This window comes from Drosophila suzukii, chromosome 3 (genome assembly GCF_043229965.1).
Source record: "Drosophila suzukii chromosome 3, CBGP_Dsuzu_IsoJpt1.0, whole genome shotgun sequence".
In the NCBI taxonomy this organism is placed as follows: domain Eukaryota; kingdom Metazoa; phylum Arthropoda; class Insecta; order Diptera; family Drosophilidae; genus Drosophila; species Drosophila suzukii.
The window spans coordinates 67,726,860-67,742,689 of record NC_092082.1 but is presented as its reverse complement, the minus strand read 5'-3'; the positions used below and the strand labels follow the sequence as shown (position 1 = coordinate 67,742,689).

At 47.5% G+C, this 15,830-nt stretch overlaps 4 protein-coding genes across 7 annotated transcripts in view; 3 read left to right on the top strand and 1 right to left on the bottom strand.

Moving 5' to 3' along the window:
- Positions 1-15,830, top strand: part of LOC108014881 (uncharacterized) — a 67,923-nt gene that overhangs the window by 33,168 nt on the left and 18,925 nt on the right. The gene's annotated exons all lie outside the window — the stretch shown is intronic.
- Epg5 (ectopic P-granules autophagy protein 5) lies at positions 255-8,700 on the top strand. The gene is made up of 14 exons (XM_036817004.3): positions 255-392; positions 448-1,193; positions 1,257-1,542; positions 1,601-2,061; positions 2,116-2,343; positions 2,405-3,619; positions 3,677-3,998; positions 4,074-5,041; positions 5,112-5,568; positions 5,624-6,380; positions 6,447-7,155; positions 7,215-7,535; positions 7,591-8,166; positions 8,241-8,700. The coding sequence occupies exons 1-14, from the start codon at positions 363-365 to the stop codon at positions 8,551-8,553; spliced, it is 7,389 nt and encodes a 2,462-aa protein (XP_036672899.3). The 5' UTR covers positions 255-362; the 3' UTR covers positions 8,554-8,700.
- gwl (serine/threonine-protein kinase greatwall) lies at positions 8,710-13,018 on the bottom strand. Of its 2 annotated transcripts, XM_017081114.4 has the most exons (6): positions 12,664-13,017; positions 11,167-12,000; positions 10,768-10,929; positions 10,568-10,696; positions 9,401-10,403; positions 8,710-9,337 (listed from the first exon to the last, which is right to left on the bottom strand). In XM_017081114.4, the coding sequence occupies exons 1-6, from the start codon at positions 12,811-12,813 to the stop codon at positions 9,072-9,074; spliced, it is 2,544 nt and encodes an 847-aa protein (XP_016936603.4). In that variant the 5' UTR covers positions 12,814-13,017; the 3' UTR covers positions 8,710-9,071. The 2 variants fall into 2 exon arrangements, with proteins under 2 accessions (XP_016936603.4, XP_065721731.2); XM_065865659.2 differs by lacking the exon at positions 10,568-10,696 and having other exon boundaries at positions 12,664-13,018.
- PGS1 (Phosphatidylglycerophosphate synthase 1) lies at positions 13,314-15,235 on the top strand. Of its 2 annotated transcripts, XM_017081107.4 has the most exons (3): positions 13,334-13,437; positions 13,511-14,576; positions 14,634-15,235. In XM_017081107.4, exons 2-3 carry the CDS (start codon positions 13,512-13,514, stop codon positions 15,051-15,053), a joined length of 1,485 nt encoding a protein of 494 aa, XP_016936596.3. In that variant the 5' UTR covers positions 13,334-13,437; position 13,511; the 3' UTR covers positions 15,054-15,235. The 2 variants fall into 2 exon arrangements, with proteins under 2 accessions (XP_016936595.3, XP_016936596.3); XM_017081106.4 differs by having other exon boundaries at positions 13,314-14,576.

The window sequence follows — 15,830 nt, the reverse complement described above, 5'->3', positions numbered from 1 at the left end:
TTGCATTATGTTTGGGAATCTGCTTAAAATAAATTGCTAAATTGTGAGCCACAATATAAAAAATAAGTAAACAAATTTATAAGATGTTTTATTTAAAAAACTAAGAAAGCTAAAATGGAATTTTAAAAGAAAATGAATGAATGCATTTTAATGAATGAATTGCCCAAATAATATAAAAATTATAAGTTAACAAAAAACACATTCGATAGTTCCGCGTGAGTGCTCGTGACCGCTCACAGCTGTTTTCGTGTTCTCCCATCTCTATTAGATTTGTGGGGTTTTTGTTTGGCGGTGCTGCGTCCCCCGAAGAATGCACAAATAAAACGCAAAAAACTTGGGGCTTTAGAAATCGAAGGTGAATCATGGCCACGCTAGTGAAGCCCAAAAAGCAGGTGAGTCCTCGACGCAAAGGAAGTAGCCACCCAAAACCCAATAATCCCATTCCAGAAAAGCAAAGGGTCTCGCCACACAGGGCAGATCCAAAAAGAGGAAGAAGAACATGCTGAGTTATCAACAAGTGAAGAACAAAGACCTGCGGAGAATATGTCGCTGCTGGAGGAATTCGAGCGAGTGGCGGCCTTGGCCAGCAGTTCCAGTGGCGAGGCGATCATCAGCCACGAGTGCTGCATCTCCAGCGATGTACGGGAGTTGCCGGAGGAGCCAGAAACTCGGGAGGAGCCAGAATCACAGGAGGAACCCTCTCCCGAGACGGAAGCCCAACCCAGTGCCCCAAGTGCCCCGCCCTCGACGACCGTTCACATCGTCCAGTACCCCAATCTGCAGCCCATGCAGCTGTCCAATGCTCTAGTGGAGGAGCAGTCCGCAAAGATTGTGTACCGCCAGGCGGAGTCTCCCACCGGTTTTGCCCTGGCCAGGAGTCACATTAAGCCATTGACTACCGAGGAACTGCGGCAAATCTACGATTGTCCCGACCTGGAGCTGGCCAAACAATTTGAGCTAGAGTTCCTCATGAACTCACTGCTGGAGTCTAGCGAATCTGATCCTCTGTATGCTGCTCTAATGGAATACTACGAGCTGCAGGGTAAGATCACCTCGAATCTGCACGATGTGGAGAAGCTGCGCAAGGGCTGCACGGATTCCCAAAAGCAAATCTGGGTGCGACAGCCAGTAACGCGTACTTTTAGTGGAACCTGCGGGGATGGCAATGTGGTTCAGGAGAGTGTCACCTACGAGTAAGTAATGTTGAAACTCGACAAACGATTTGCACTCTAGGACTATTTCCCTTTCTCCCGCAGTCAGATCAAGGTGGACCCTATTAAACTGGAACTGGCCCAGACGGCCTTGACAGGACTCTACGATCTAGTCTGTCACACTTACACCAACAACCTGATTACAGCCAAGATAACCAAAGTGAAGGTGGACCAAATCATCAACGATCTGCTGGCCTATCCAAATGCAGATGGACAGTCGGCCATTTTATTACATCCCTCACAGTCTGGACAGGCTCTGGAGTGCGTTTCCCAACTGAGGCGAGCCATCTCCATACTTTTCAGTTTCGTTCGAAGACCAAGTCCCAATGCGGTAATAAGATATCTTTAGAAAAGTGACCCCTTTATCTAATACTCTATTATCTCAATAGAACTTCGACAAGGACCTCAAGGAATGGCTGCGCAAGCTGATTGCTCTGCAACTTTTGCTGGCTACCAAGGAGGATCACTGGTTCCTGCTGTTCAACATCCTGCGCTGCCCCAATGGCGTTGGCTCCTGGGCCGCCCAATTCCTACAGTTGCCGGGAACGCAAACTGTGGGTCGCGGAGGCCAACAGAACGAGCTGCCACTAGACCTGAACTCTCCCGAACTCAACCATTGTATGGCCGTGCTGCAGATTCTGCTGATGCCGGTGAAGAAGCGAAACGAGTATCTCAAGAGTCAGGCCCAGGCACACCGAGAACTTACGGAAGCAGCGGGAGCCACAGATCGCTGGATAGTAGTGGATTCCGATGGCGAGGACTCCCATACACCCGCTGGCGAATGTATAGGACTGAAGGAAAGCGATCTAATCGCACTACTTAACCAGTTGCCTTTCGAGAAGATCTTTACGTGAGTTGCATATTGCACATAATTTAATTTTATTTTAGTATTGTTTATTCTCAGCTCCGCCATGCGCATTGAGAAGTTCCTGAACGACTATATTCTCGAGCCGGATATGATCACTGCCCAGCAAATGCTCGCCGTAGTTGTCTTCTTTTCCCAACTGGTCAAAACAATGGGCGAGGGATTGCTGACGTACAATAACGAGCGATATAAGCAGCTGGCCAAACGCCTCGGTCGTTTGGTGCGACACACCCTCCAATACGTCTTCGATTACCACGAATTGTTCATGTGAGTCTTCCAGTAATATAAGTATTTAGTTACATATTAATTTATAAAATTCTTTGTAAAGAAACAACAACCTGCGCAAGTCCCCGGAGATGTACGAGCGCATTCAAGTGGAGCTACAAGCTTTGCTAGTTCGCGCCTGTGGCTACATCTACCGCACAAGAAACCTGGGCACCTGGCAGTACTTTTCTACTTTGCCCTTTGGCACCTTGGATGCAGAGGTCATCTGGCACCTGTTCTACTACCTTAATGTGGGTTTTCCCACTGATTTGGAAAACGATTTAGTGAGCAATGCGGAGGCTGCCTTTCAGTCGGAGGACTTCTGGCGAAAATTCGATCTGGCGAATGCAGATGTGGCGCCCGAAGATATGTACTACCTCCTGCAAACCTTCTTTGAGATGGCCAACGATCGGAATCGCTCCAAGGATGGGAGCCTCGTCAAGGCCATCTGCTTGCACATATTCCACATCGGATACATACATCAGTCTACGAGGGAGATTTGTTATAAAACAGCGCGTGATATGCTAGCCAACTTAATGGATGAGGATCTGTTGGGATGCCTGCTGGTTCAGTTGAAGATGCGGTATGGGGAAGTAGATCAGGCTGCGTATCTTTTCAAGGCTCTGCCACTGGAGAACTGGCACCCCAGCATGGATAGCTTCGAGGTGCTCTCGAACTGGCTTCTTCACTTTGACTACCAATCTTCCGAAAGTCATTTAGCTCGCTTGATCATCAGTCACTTAAACTGGGGATTGGATATCGAAGGACGTCTCTTTCTGCCCCACAACATTCATGTGAGGATGGCGCACCTGGTGAATGAGGCCTTGAACAAGTATGCTCCCGAGGTTATTGGAGCCTCAGGCATTTCTGAGAGCGTTCGTCAGGTGTCCTCGTTAATTGATTCCACGCAATCAAGTCGGGAACAGTTCACAAACTGGTGCTGGCGCATGGTTTCTGTACTGCGCCTGCACCTAATGGACCAAGGTGTAGAGTCCGTCAAGCGTACGCTTCAACACCCCACGGAACCGCTCCTTTTTATTCCCGAGCTGGAGCGAATGGAAATGATCTTCCAGGACGTAAACGAGAATCGCCCGCTGGCCCTGTATGTGGGCATGCTGGTCAGCCTACATGGCCACTCTATTCCGCTTATCTGCCAGCACGGGTTCAATCTCCTCCAGCAACTACTTCTGGATCACCGTCATGCAGCCACCATTCGGTGTTTGGAGCTAATAGTTCCGCTGTTTTTGGAAACACCAGAAACCCTGGCGAACTGTGAAAGGTAAATTATTCAATCTTACGTAATTTAATCAAATGTTTATACAGGTTTTGAAAATAGTTTTCAGAGACTGTTGATCACTCTATTAAATGCGGACAGAACTTATTTGAAGCTGGCTAAGGACATGGTGTATGCAAATTCTATTGGCCCTATTCTGGAATTGCTGGACAACATGCTGCATCATCAGATTGTTTCGTATACAAACTATGGCCTATGCTCACCGCTTAATCTTCTCAACATCTGGCTGAATTGTTTTACCACACTGCCAGGCTGGTCCCAGAACTCGAATCTTTTGTATTTGCTTGACAGAATGCTACGTATTTCCTACCAGTTTCCCGACTGTCGTGCCCAAGCTGTTGAATTCTTCTACAATTATTACAAGGTATATGTGCAATACAAGGTTGTATATTTTAATTATTGTAGACCCTTTCTTACATCCTTTTGTTTTAAATTGCAGGACTGCACAGACTGGAAGTCACCACCAAAGGGATCAGCTTTGAAGGCCTTCTTTGGCGGTCAGTCTCCTTCTCGAATCCCTGTGATTTCGCCTCAAAACTGCTGGCTGAATTTAGTGCTACTTGAAATTGAGTTCCGTCTTGTGGACACGCGCATCTTCCCGGAACTTTTGCGTCAAGTTTCAGCTCAGCCTGTGGAGGCGGCTCTGAAGAAAACTATCTCCTTGAGCAAAACCAACGCCTTCCCTGCCAGCCAACTTGTGATATACAAATATGCTCAACTGCTGGCCAGCATGGACAGCAATCACGCTTTGTTTCCCATCGTCTGCCAGAAGTTTTTCGAGCTCTATCTCTGGCGAGTGCCCACTGAAAACGAATCCCTCAACTTCAGTCACAATTTTGGGGTATCCGACAAGTTCTACGAACACAATGTGCCTTTAATGAAGAGTATTAAATCCCAATTGAAGTCTGCTGAGTCATACTACTCGGCTTTGGCAACCAAAAGCGCTAGTGACGATGCCATGGGTCATTTCTACCGAAGCTGTCGCACCCTTATGCAAAACTGTGCGCTCTGGCTGGAGGATACTCAAATCAATCGCTTTACCAGTGATGCAGAGCATCTGCCGGCACAGTACAATTCTGAGAAGCTGCGCGAGCTGTTAAGTGGTCATGTCAACCATTGGACGGAGTTCCTGTGCCTTCCAGCGCTGCGCAAGGAGCAACGCCATCAGGCTGATCAGTGGGGCCGAAAAGTGATGAGACTGCCCAACCAAAAGGCCCCCAGAACTCCGGTACAACCGAAACCGCGACAGCAACCAGCTCAACATATCAAAAGTCTGTTGAACAGCTACGAAAAGATTGTCGAGAATCCGATTTATGTTCGTGTGGAACCCATTCAGTCGCCACCCATCGACGGAAGTATTATGACGCAGCTTAAGAAGCGATTGAACACATTCAACTCGACGGCCAAGTAAGCAAAGGATTTTTTACAATGTATACATATGTTCGACTAAGTAAATGTTACCTTAAACCTCTTTCAGCAACTACCATTACAAGACGTCCGAGTTAAATTCACTGAACCTCAACTATTTGGAAAGTGTGCCTGCTCTATACCAAATGATTCCTTACGAGGAGACCAGGAGAAAGGAGTGTACTTCCCTGCTCTTTAAACGGAACTGTACTGCTCCTGCCAAAATCACACTGACACCGGAGCTTATACGAATCAACGAGGTTATATCACGTAAGCAAACGCAGAACCGAGAACGCCATGACAAAATTGTTGAGGATCTGCTGTTGGCCATGAATGTGGATGCCTTTGCTCAAGCCATCGAGAAGTTTGGCGTCTGTATCGGTGCAATTTTGGTAGCCCCAATGGAATCAAGAGTCACTCAGATTGGAGTGCAGGTGTTCTATCACCTAGTGGAAAACCTCGACGAGGTCACAATGAAATTTCAGGCAACACATGACCTGTACTTTCAAGTGCTAGAAAAGCTTGGGGTAAGTACGATATAGGAATAGGATTGTCTTCTATTATTAATGGATTTTTTCTCAGGTTTTCTTGCAAGCAGATCAGGCTGCCCAGGGATTGGTCGTGCTTCGCCTGGCTCTCAAGCGACCCGATCTCTTAGAACTGCTGGCCGGAGTCTTTGTGCCCAGCCGCACTGACGTGGATCACTTTTTGCCCATGTACGAGTTCCTCATAGATTCTCATCTAAAGCGGTGCGACACACAGACACTGTTTGTGCTATTCTCCAAGTTCGACCTTTTGGGATGGATGGAGGTCTATCAGCCGAAGCTGAGCGAGATCAACCGTCTGCTAATGCTAGTACTTCAGGGACTAGAAGCCTGGTCTCAGCCGGATAGCAGTCTTCTCCAGGATCAGTTCCGCAGGCATCTAGTGCACATCTTCGGCTACGATTTCCCGCAGCACTACGGCGAGGTGATGCAGCTGGTTTTGGACCGCACATCGGACCAGAAGCTGATGCCGGTGGTGCTTTTGGACCTGCTGAACGCTTTGTTTGCCCGATCCAACTGTTCAGAGCTCACTTTGGAGCAAAACGAAGTACGCTTGCACGAACTCGCCCTGGATTTTGCCCGACGACAAAAGCTATTCACGCTCAAAGCGGCAACGGACACTCTTTTGCTCTTGTCCCGGCACTTCCAGAAGGAGCGACTCCATCACGGCCTGCACGGGTTGTATCCCAAACACAAGGATTACTGCCAGCCCCTGGTCTTGTGGTTGACCTGTTTCGGTCATACGCTCCTGGCCTCGGCCATTTGCACCTACCAGGAACTTTTAGCTGATCAGAGTGAGTAGAGTGATAATCCGAATTTATATTTTTATTAGCCTAACAATTTCCTTTCTTTCCTTTCAGTCAGCGACATTGTGTTTGGATCCATTGTGGAGACGTACGGCCCTTGGCTAATCCCCTACACCGAAGAGACGGTCAGCGGCGTGGCCCACTGGATTCGACAGCTGACTCCCGGCCAGAGCAAAGTGCTTCTGCCGTGGAGCGAACAGCATGTAAGCAGCAGCAAACTCATGATCCGTTCCTTTGTGGCCACTGTACTGGAAGTGCTGCAGTATCTGCCGTCGTCAAACAAGATCCTGGAGCACGTATTCGCTTGGTATGTGCACCACTTCGCCCAGCCCAACATAGCGGGCCACGTGCTGGCTCCCATTCATGAGGGATTGGCACAGTTGCCCTGGGAACGTTTCCTGCCGCCGGCACAGCACATAGAGTTACTGTACGACAGCCTGCAGAGATTTCTGCCGGAATCACACGCCATGCTGGGTCACATATTTATTCGGATTGACTGGGACAACTGGTTCGCCCAGATGCCACAGCCGGTTCCCATTCTCTCTCGACTTTTCGGAATCTTTGTGAAAATCGCCTTCGAACCGAATATCCATATTCATCCCAATACGAGCAAAATTCTTGAGGAAGCAGTTCGGTATCCGTGGCACCTGGTGGAATACAGTGAGCTGGAGCAACTGCTCAAGTGGTTCGTTGCCAGCGTGGAGCCAGCCATTGCCCTAAAGCTCCCAGCAGAGAGCAACTATGCGGATAGGGCTGTCTTGGAGTAACTATAATAACGTTAAATAAACCTGATCCGATACTAAAATATATTCACTTTTACAGACTCCTTCGCTTGGCTTGTGCCATGTTGCCGGAACGTTCTGCCCAGGATGCAGTTGTCCTGGGTACAGCCAAACGCATGCTCTACACCCGCTCAATGGTCCGCATGCAAAGAGCCTGCGGAGCCAAGCACAAGAAGCTTCTAGCCACAAAGGAGGGAGAGCGTGCCTTTACTGACGCCTTTCTAGAGTTGTTGAATAGCATCGATCGAGCCATCAGCAGCTGCAGCGAGCATCGAACGCCGGAGGAGCAGCGCAGGGAAGCGCTTAACTTGATGCTGGAGCTGGTGGCGCCCACCCAGACGCAGAGCCAGGAAGTGTCCAAGTAAATCAAATATCATAATTGTCATAATCATACTCATTAATGTAATCCTTTTCAGCATACACATTAAGGCTCTTGTTTGGTGGCAACAGCGATCTGCGCCAGGCAACCTGGTCATGTGCTCTACTCTATCCGCCATCGGCCACCTGAACACCTACATCGCCAGCATTTATTCTCTACTAGAAGCCAGCATAGAAAACTACTTCCGCACCTCGTCAGACAGTGCTCCCTGGCATGCACCCAGCTGGCAAGGTTTGATGGAGGCGCTGAGCATGTCGCTACCGAAACTGGACCTTATGCCCATCATGCAGGGTAGCTACTTTTTCTCACTGCACGTGTTCGTGGTCTACAAGATGGAAGAGATCGCTGCGGATGGGGACAAGGTGACCTTTTTGCAGGACCTCAGTCAGCTGTTAGAGAACTTGAAAACCAGTCCACATACGGAACCACAGATGGCCCTTGTCTGGGGCGTGATCATTGCGCGGGGCTGCCAAATCGCACAGAGCAACCCGCAGGTGAAAAAACCACTTCACATGCTGGCCAGGCACCTGCAGATTGCGTCAACAAAAGCTGAAGGCTGGGGCGATGGTCTACTGGGCGTGATCGGTCTAAAGTCGGAGGTTATTACTAACAGGTGGGTTGGTCGATCAAAAAAGTCCCAGCTAGAGAAGTTCTAACTATATTACACATATCTCATTTGATTTCCAGGCGAAAAGTTTTGACCCGTTGCCTAGCCTGTGTCATCTTCTCACTGTTTCCGGCCAACCGGGACCTCCGTTTGCCATCGGAGGAGTACGAAAGCGGACTTCGTGAGCTATCCATGCTGCTGGCCAACAAGAAGTTCACCGACATCAAGCCCCTGATCGTCCGGGCCGTTAGCCTGCTGAAAGAAAACACCTTTCCCGATACCCGGGCAGTGCCTCATATGGTCTGCCGACTTATCAGCATCTTTTATGAGCAGAGCTACCTAACAACCATTCCAGAGGTCTGGGACTTTGAATTCAAGTTGATTGCTACGTAGCTTACCGACCAGGCGACCAATTTATACAGCCAGTTGTTTTATTTTCCAGGTGTTATATATCATATTACTAGGTTAAGGGCAAATAAAGTTATCCGTTTCGTGCAATTTGCAAAATTGCATGGAAATGTAAGCTGTAAACTAACAAAACCGAATTCGTTTCATCTTTAAGACTACAACTTTATTGGATATACATATCTTGAAGGTGCATACTTGAAGCTTTTTGTTTAAGCTTAGTTACAATAACAATATCAAAATCAGTACCTATATTTGTATAAATTTAACGCTGATCAGGATCATCGACAATCATGACATCAACAATCGAATGACTGTACAAGGAATTTAATAATACAATTGATTGAACTTTAAACGAAGTATAAATACGTAGGGCTACACGAACGATAACAAGTGAACATTAAAGGTCTACTCTTAGGTATTGCTACATGAAAATATAAATAACGATAGGACAGTGCTCGGGACAAGCGAGCTGAAACGGAGGCAGCCGGGCTCCGCTTGGGCAGTCAGTCTTCCATGGCAAAATTGGATAGCTGCAAATGCTGAAGGTTGTTCCGCGCATCGAAATAACCCGTATCCGTGGGGTTGTCGGGTGTCGGAACAAACGGCGGCTCCGTATTGCCGATATTCTCCCAGTCGATGCATGCAAAGTGACGCATTTGCATAACCTCCTTGGCGGCCGGACGCTCATGGGGATCCATGGTCAGGAGCAGTTCCACAGCCTCCATGGATTCGACGGATAACGCCTCATCGCCTTCTGGCCATTCGATGTCTGCAATAGAATGGCAATAATAAATTTAATATAACGGGTTAAGGACATTTAAAGTCAACTCACTTTTATTAAGAATGTTGTCAAATACTTTCTGAGGCGTCTCGTCGTTGAAGGGCGGAATGCCGGTCATGAACTCATAGAAGCAGACTCCCAATGCCCACCAGTCGACGGCCGGACCGTGTCCTTGCTTCAGCAGCAGCTCAGGAGCCAAATAATCAGGAGTGCCCAAGATGCGTTCATTGGATATGCGAGCCCCCCGCCGCACAGACTTTGGAGTGCGGAAGGGTGTATTGATGTTCACGTTTTTCGGCGTCTTTGGCAAGTTGCCAGTCCCATGGTTGATGGGCGACATTGTGGGATCGTCGGACAACTTCAGGTGGTACTGAATCCCCGACATCTTATCGGCGGCCGCATGTTCTCGCTTTTTGTTTTCAATAGAGAGAGGCAAAGCAAACCGTGTGGCCTTCAGCTTTCCCAACAGACCACCATCTCGTCGGGGCAACTTCTGTGAGGAGACAGGCGTGGAGAAGACCACATTGGCCACATTCGCTTCCGGTCCGAGCAGGTGGTTCATGGGCAACTCGTCGTCGGATAAAGAGCGCACCTTGAGCACACCACGAATCGGAGAGGAACGCGCCTTACGCTTCTTGGGCGTGCTGCTGCCAATGTTGAGGATCTCAATTTCCTGGGTTAGTCCGGTGTTGGCACTGCCGTTTCCCGAACTGGAGCCATCGGCCTCCATACTGGACATGTTGTCGGAGCGGTTGACAAGGTTGATCTTCCGCTTCATGCCACGCAGGAAGTCGGGACGCTTAAAGTGCTTGGACAGATTGCGAAACGGCGAGTTCATGTGGATACCGCTCATCTCGTTGCCATTGGTCATGTTGTAGCTACGCGAGTAGTCCGAGCAGCTGAAGTCCTCCTTAGATTGGCTCAAGTTTTCCGCATTTTTGTCAATCGATGATGCTGTGCTCTCGCTGTTCATGTTCAGATTGCAGCTGGAGTAGTCGTCGCCCTTGCGACTCGACACGCCGGAATCCTCCTGCCCCTTTGAAAGGCGATTACGCTGGGGAAGTCAGTCAGAAAAGTAATTAATTGAGGTAATAATCTGGTTTGGATATATATATAAACCGAAACCTAATAAAGTTTGAAGTCTTAGGAAGCAAGGTTCGAAAAAGCTAGGGAAACGGGACAATGGACAATCACACATTCATGCACATGCCAACGAACCTCCTCGACCGATCGCCTGCGCACCATGGAAAACTCAAACGAAGCCTCGCTTGCGTTCTCCAGCTTGGGCAAATGTTTGCCTCCAATGGTGGCCATGTTGACGCTGTCCTGCTCGGCAAGCTTGCAGCCCTTTCAGATAGTCAATGGTTTATGCAAATGATTACGGAGATTACTGGTATAGCCCTAATGAAGCCACTTACCTGGCATGGGGCCACATCCAAAACGAATTCCACTCGCCGCTTGCTGGGAATCGCCTCCGCTGCAGCTGCACCATCTTTAGCGGGTTCAAGAGGTGGCGAGCACTTGCTCAGATCAGCCGAGTTGCAAGTATGGAATGAGCAAGAAGAGCTGCTATCCTGGGGCTGGAAAGATAGGACTCAAAAAGTGAATTACAGCAGGAAAACTATAAGAAGTGAAAACTAAGCGATAATGGAATGGGTAATACCCACTATGTGTGGGCTTTGGTTTTTTTGAAAGCCAAACAATTTGGATTAGAAACATTAAAGTTAGTAGAAGATCCCCATTTGGATATAGTTGGTAGGCAAGAAAACTATTTTGTTCATAATTCAAAACTGAACCAGTCTTGTATGTATACCCACATTGATGTTGGCGGTGCACGTATGAGTGATAGATTCGTTGGCCTCCTCGGCGGAGAAGAAGGGAGACACTCCGGAGATCTTGCTGTCGCTGGTCTTCTCCGCATCATTGAGCGAGGTGTCGCCCTCGCTATCGGATAGTTCCATAATCAGACTGTGCTTGTTGATGGCCTGCATAAGGTGCGATGTGCCCGTGGCGACTGAGCCCATTCCGTTGGATTGTCCATTTAAAGCGGGACCGAAGTCCTGCAGCTTTTTCTCTGAGCCAAAGGACAAGTGCGAGGTGAGCGACAACAGCTGGCCGGGCGTGCGGGCATTCAGATTCGGAGAGCAGTTGATTAGGTCCGATATCTCCAGATCTCGTCGCATATCGATCTTGCTCAGCCCAAAGTCAGTAAGCTTCACATGGCCAGTGGACGAGAGCAGCATGTTATCCGGTTTGATGTCCCTGTGGACGATGCCGTGCTGATGCAAATACTGCAGTGCCATCACCATCTCGGCCACGTAGAAGCGTGAAGTGGGCTCGTCAAAATACCCAAACATGGCCAGCAGCGACTTAAGATCCCCGCCCACCATGTACTCCATTACCAAATAGACGTAGGATAGCGATTGCAGCGAGTAGAAGAGACTGACGCAGAACTGGGATCGGGATAAGGCCAGGGCATTTCGCTCGGTGATCACCTGAGATACCATGTTTTTGTTTATCATCTCCGACTTTCGCATAACTTTGATGGCGAACAGTCTCTTCGAGTCGTTGTTCTTGTAGCCCAGGAATACTTTGCCGAAAGCGCCGCGGCTAATCGGTTTGATGATGACGAAGTCTTTGATCGTGGGAAGCTGCAATGGGAAGAAAGAATTAATTGATTTGAATATCTAGACTAAAAACCATACAATTTAAGAAGAGGAACTAGAAAAAAATACCATTGTTTTTCAACTGTTAGCCCTTAAAATATTTTAACAATTTGCTAGAACAAATAAATATATATTAACTTGAAAATTAAACCGAAAACCAAATCAAATTTTGTACCAGAAATTTGTTATTGAGCAAAAATAAAAATAAAAACATTTATTTGTGGATATGATAGATATTGGGTAAAATTTTAATAATATTTCCTTTACAATGGCATGGTATTACAAAATAGATGAACAAAATGGTATTTGTTTGGGTTACTGGATTGGATTCCATTACATATGTTAAATTTACCATGTAAAACCCCAGTGAAAGGGAATGTATAAAAGGTAGGAAAGGGAAAAAGGCGAAAAACTACTGTTAAGTAGATTTTGTTTTGCGATTGCATTTAATATTGTTATTTTGAGTACAAATTTACATCCGGAAATTGAAAACTCACTTTCGTTGTTAAATATTCTAAATATGCAGGGCCGTTTAAATCCTTTTACAAGAATAATATCCTTTCCATAATTTGAATTTTTTCAGGAGCAACCGTGGCTAACTGTAAAACCCCACGTGTGGTACTCTTAAGTCCAGTAATTCCCACTTACCTTGGCATTTTGGGAGTGATTCTCCGGCTTGGTGGTGAGGATATTGATCTTGTCCAGCAACTGCTCACTGTCGATCAGCGAGTGGGTCTTCTTGGGGGTTTTGTAGTCGATGTGAGCATCCGATTGCGAAGTCGCATCGGCGTTTTCCATATCTCCAAAGATTTCCGATGGGCAGAGCGCGTTTTCTACGCGTTTATTTCTCCAAAGTCTTTGCAATTACAATGGATGGTGAGCCACACTTTTATCTCACGATGTTTGATTAATTTATATTATCGCGTTTATTGCACTAACGTAATATTTAAAAAAGACATTTAAAACAGCGCGTCTATTTTCTTCTCTCCAGTAGAGGTGGACAAAAATCGATGGTACTATTGATTATATCGATTGTTGGGCTACGTTCCCCGTTCCTCTGATAGTCAAACTATAGAATTTCCTGATAAAATAATAGTAACAACAAAATAACAAAATAAAGATCTTATTTAAAAAATTGTATTATTAGTAACTGCAATTTAAAAATTGTTTTATTTTTTTTAACATAATTTTTGTGCCGAAATTCCCCTGCATGAATTCCCCAAACGCTTGCGATACTATCGCTGCCTTCAAATCTATCGATGGTTTCGACAGCCCTAGTAATTTCACGCATATTTCGATAGTTTCCATTTGTTATCGAATCTAAGCCACCTGGAATTTATTTACGTGCTGAAATTCCGAGTTTCCTTGTGAAAAGCCGCTTCCCATGAATGAAAGAGCAGCCCAGATAGCACCGAACTGAAAGTGAGCAATATGCCAGAGGCCGCCGCTCACAGCAAGGAGCTACCTGCTTAATCGACCATAAAATCCCCGCCAGAATGATGCTCTATTTGCGCCGCTTCTTCAGCCAGGAGCTCACGCCGGCTGCCCAGGGCGACTTCCTCGGTTGCCTGCAGCAGGCACCCAACCTCCTGGCCACCGGATTCCCGGGAGCTCCCGCCCTGGAGAGCCTGAGCTGGTTACACAACCTGGCGCCGTGCTTCCCGCTGCGAGGCGACCAAATCCAGGTCATCCACGAGCCACAACACTTCTACGAGACGCTGGTGCAGCGCATCGGGCGGGCCAAGCGTCGCATTGTACTGGCCAGTTTGTATCTGGGCACCGGGCAGCTGGAGAATGCCGTGGTCCAGAAGTTGCGTCACAGCCTGGAACAGCAGTCCGCCCTGCGGCTCAATGTGCTCCTGGACTTTACACGAGGCACCCGGGGAGCCCTCAACTCCAAGACCATGTTGCTCCCCTTGGTCCGGGACTTTTCCAGCCAGGTGCAGCTCTCCCTTTACCACACTCCCGATCTGCGCGGCATGACTAAGCGCCTGGCTCCGCCGCGGTGGAATGAGCTTCTCGGTCTGCAGCACATGAAGGTCTACCTCTTCGACGACGCGGTGATCATCTCGGGCGCCAATTTGTCCAACGACTACTTCACCAACCGCCAGGATCGCTACATACTCATCGAGGACAAGCCGCTGGCGGATTTCTATGCCCAGTTCATTGAACGGGTGCAGGAGTTCAGCTTGGCAGTGGCGCCGGATGCCACTGAGGGACTGCATCGCAACTGGCGCATCCTCCCGTACGAAGGAACCAAGGAGCAGTTCATCCAGCTTGCCCGGAAGCGCATCGCCGACTTTGTGCAAGAAACGTTTCAGCGACAGGCACAAGTCCGGGATCAGAACCCGCAGGCGGACACCTGGGTGTTTCCGCTCATGGAGATGGGCCAGATTGGTATCCATCATGACAGCGTGGTGACCAAGCGGCTGCTCTCCAACTGCGTGACAGGATCGCGACTGAAACTGGCCACTGGCTACTTCAACCTGACGCAGGAGTACATGGACACGCTGACGCACAAGTGCCTGGCCCAGTGCAGCATCCTGATGGCCCACCCCAATGTGCGTTTTATTGTCCTGCTATAATTATTTGTCACTATTATATATTTATTTTTCCAGGCAAACGGATTTCAGGGCGCCAAAGGACCGGCGGGTGGCATTCCGGCTGCCTACACCTTGATAGCCAAGAGCTTCTACGAGAGCCTCGTTCGCCGGAAGCAGAACCACCGCGTCAACTTCTTCGAGTACGAGAAGCCCGGCTGGACGTACCATGCCAAGGGACTGTGGTATTACCTGCCCGAGGCACGACTGCCAAACCTCACGCTCATCGGCTCCTCGAACTTTGGGGAGCGATCGGTGAACCGCGATTTGGAGACGCAGGTGTGCCTGGTGACGGACAACAAGGATCTTAGCCAACGGCTGCAGGCGGAGGCGGACAGGCTCTACGATTTGTCCCAGACGGCGGAGCGGGAAATCGTCCAACGACCCGTGCCGCGATGGGTTCAGGCCGTCGTCCGCATATTCAGGAACTTTTTCTAGGCTCTTCGACTTCATAGTTCAATTTTTTCGTTCTTGTTAAGGCCATATCCCAAATAGTTACTTTAGTTTTTAATTCGTGTTTAATCTTTGCCCTGGGCAAGTGAGTGTTTCTATTGCTGGTAATCGTTGCTTTTGTACACAGGCTAAAGTTTGTTAACTAATAAAGAGAATTTTTAACGGAATGAAGGGTAAGAAGGAAAAATGGCACCATGTGTTCTTATCACCAAGGGGATTAAAAGTTCAAAACCGATCAAGAGGTTCATAAATGTTTTAAGTTTTATTGACTAAGTGTTTTAAGAACCGAATATATAGGAAACATATTTTTAAAAAATACATATTCCTAAAGAAATATTTTTAGCCTATTACTTTGTTCCTCCTTATTAGAAAATCGTGTATTGGAAAATGTTCGCAATTTAAAAAGAAATTACTAGAACCTTTCGCATAAATGCGTCAATTTAAATCTGTAACGTATCCCGCCTTTCAGTTTGCTAGTGATTACTTATCGAATTACTTATCGATAAAATCAAAAAATACCGAATACTTGAAATCTGGCTTTAGAGATGGGAATATCGCTCGTGCTTATTCAGATCAAAATTGAAATTAAAAACGCCACTAAAAGCATACTTTAAATTTAACCGCCAACCTTCAATTTAAAAATAATGTGTTAGTAACTCCTTTAATTATGGACCATGATGAAAATATGTTTTAAAAATATACAATTATATATATTTATGAGTACCTACTCAACTACATATGTATATAAATTGTCATCTCTAA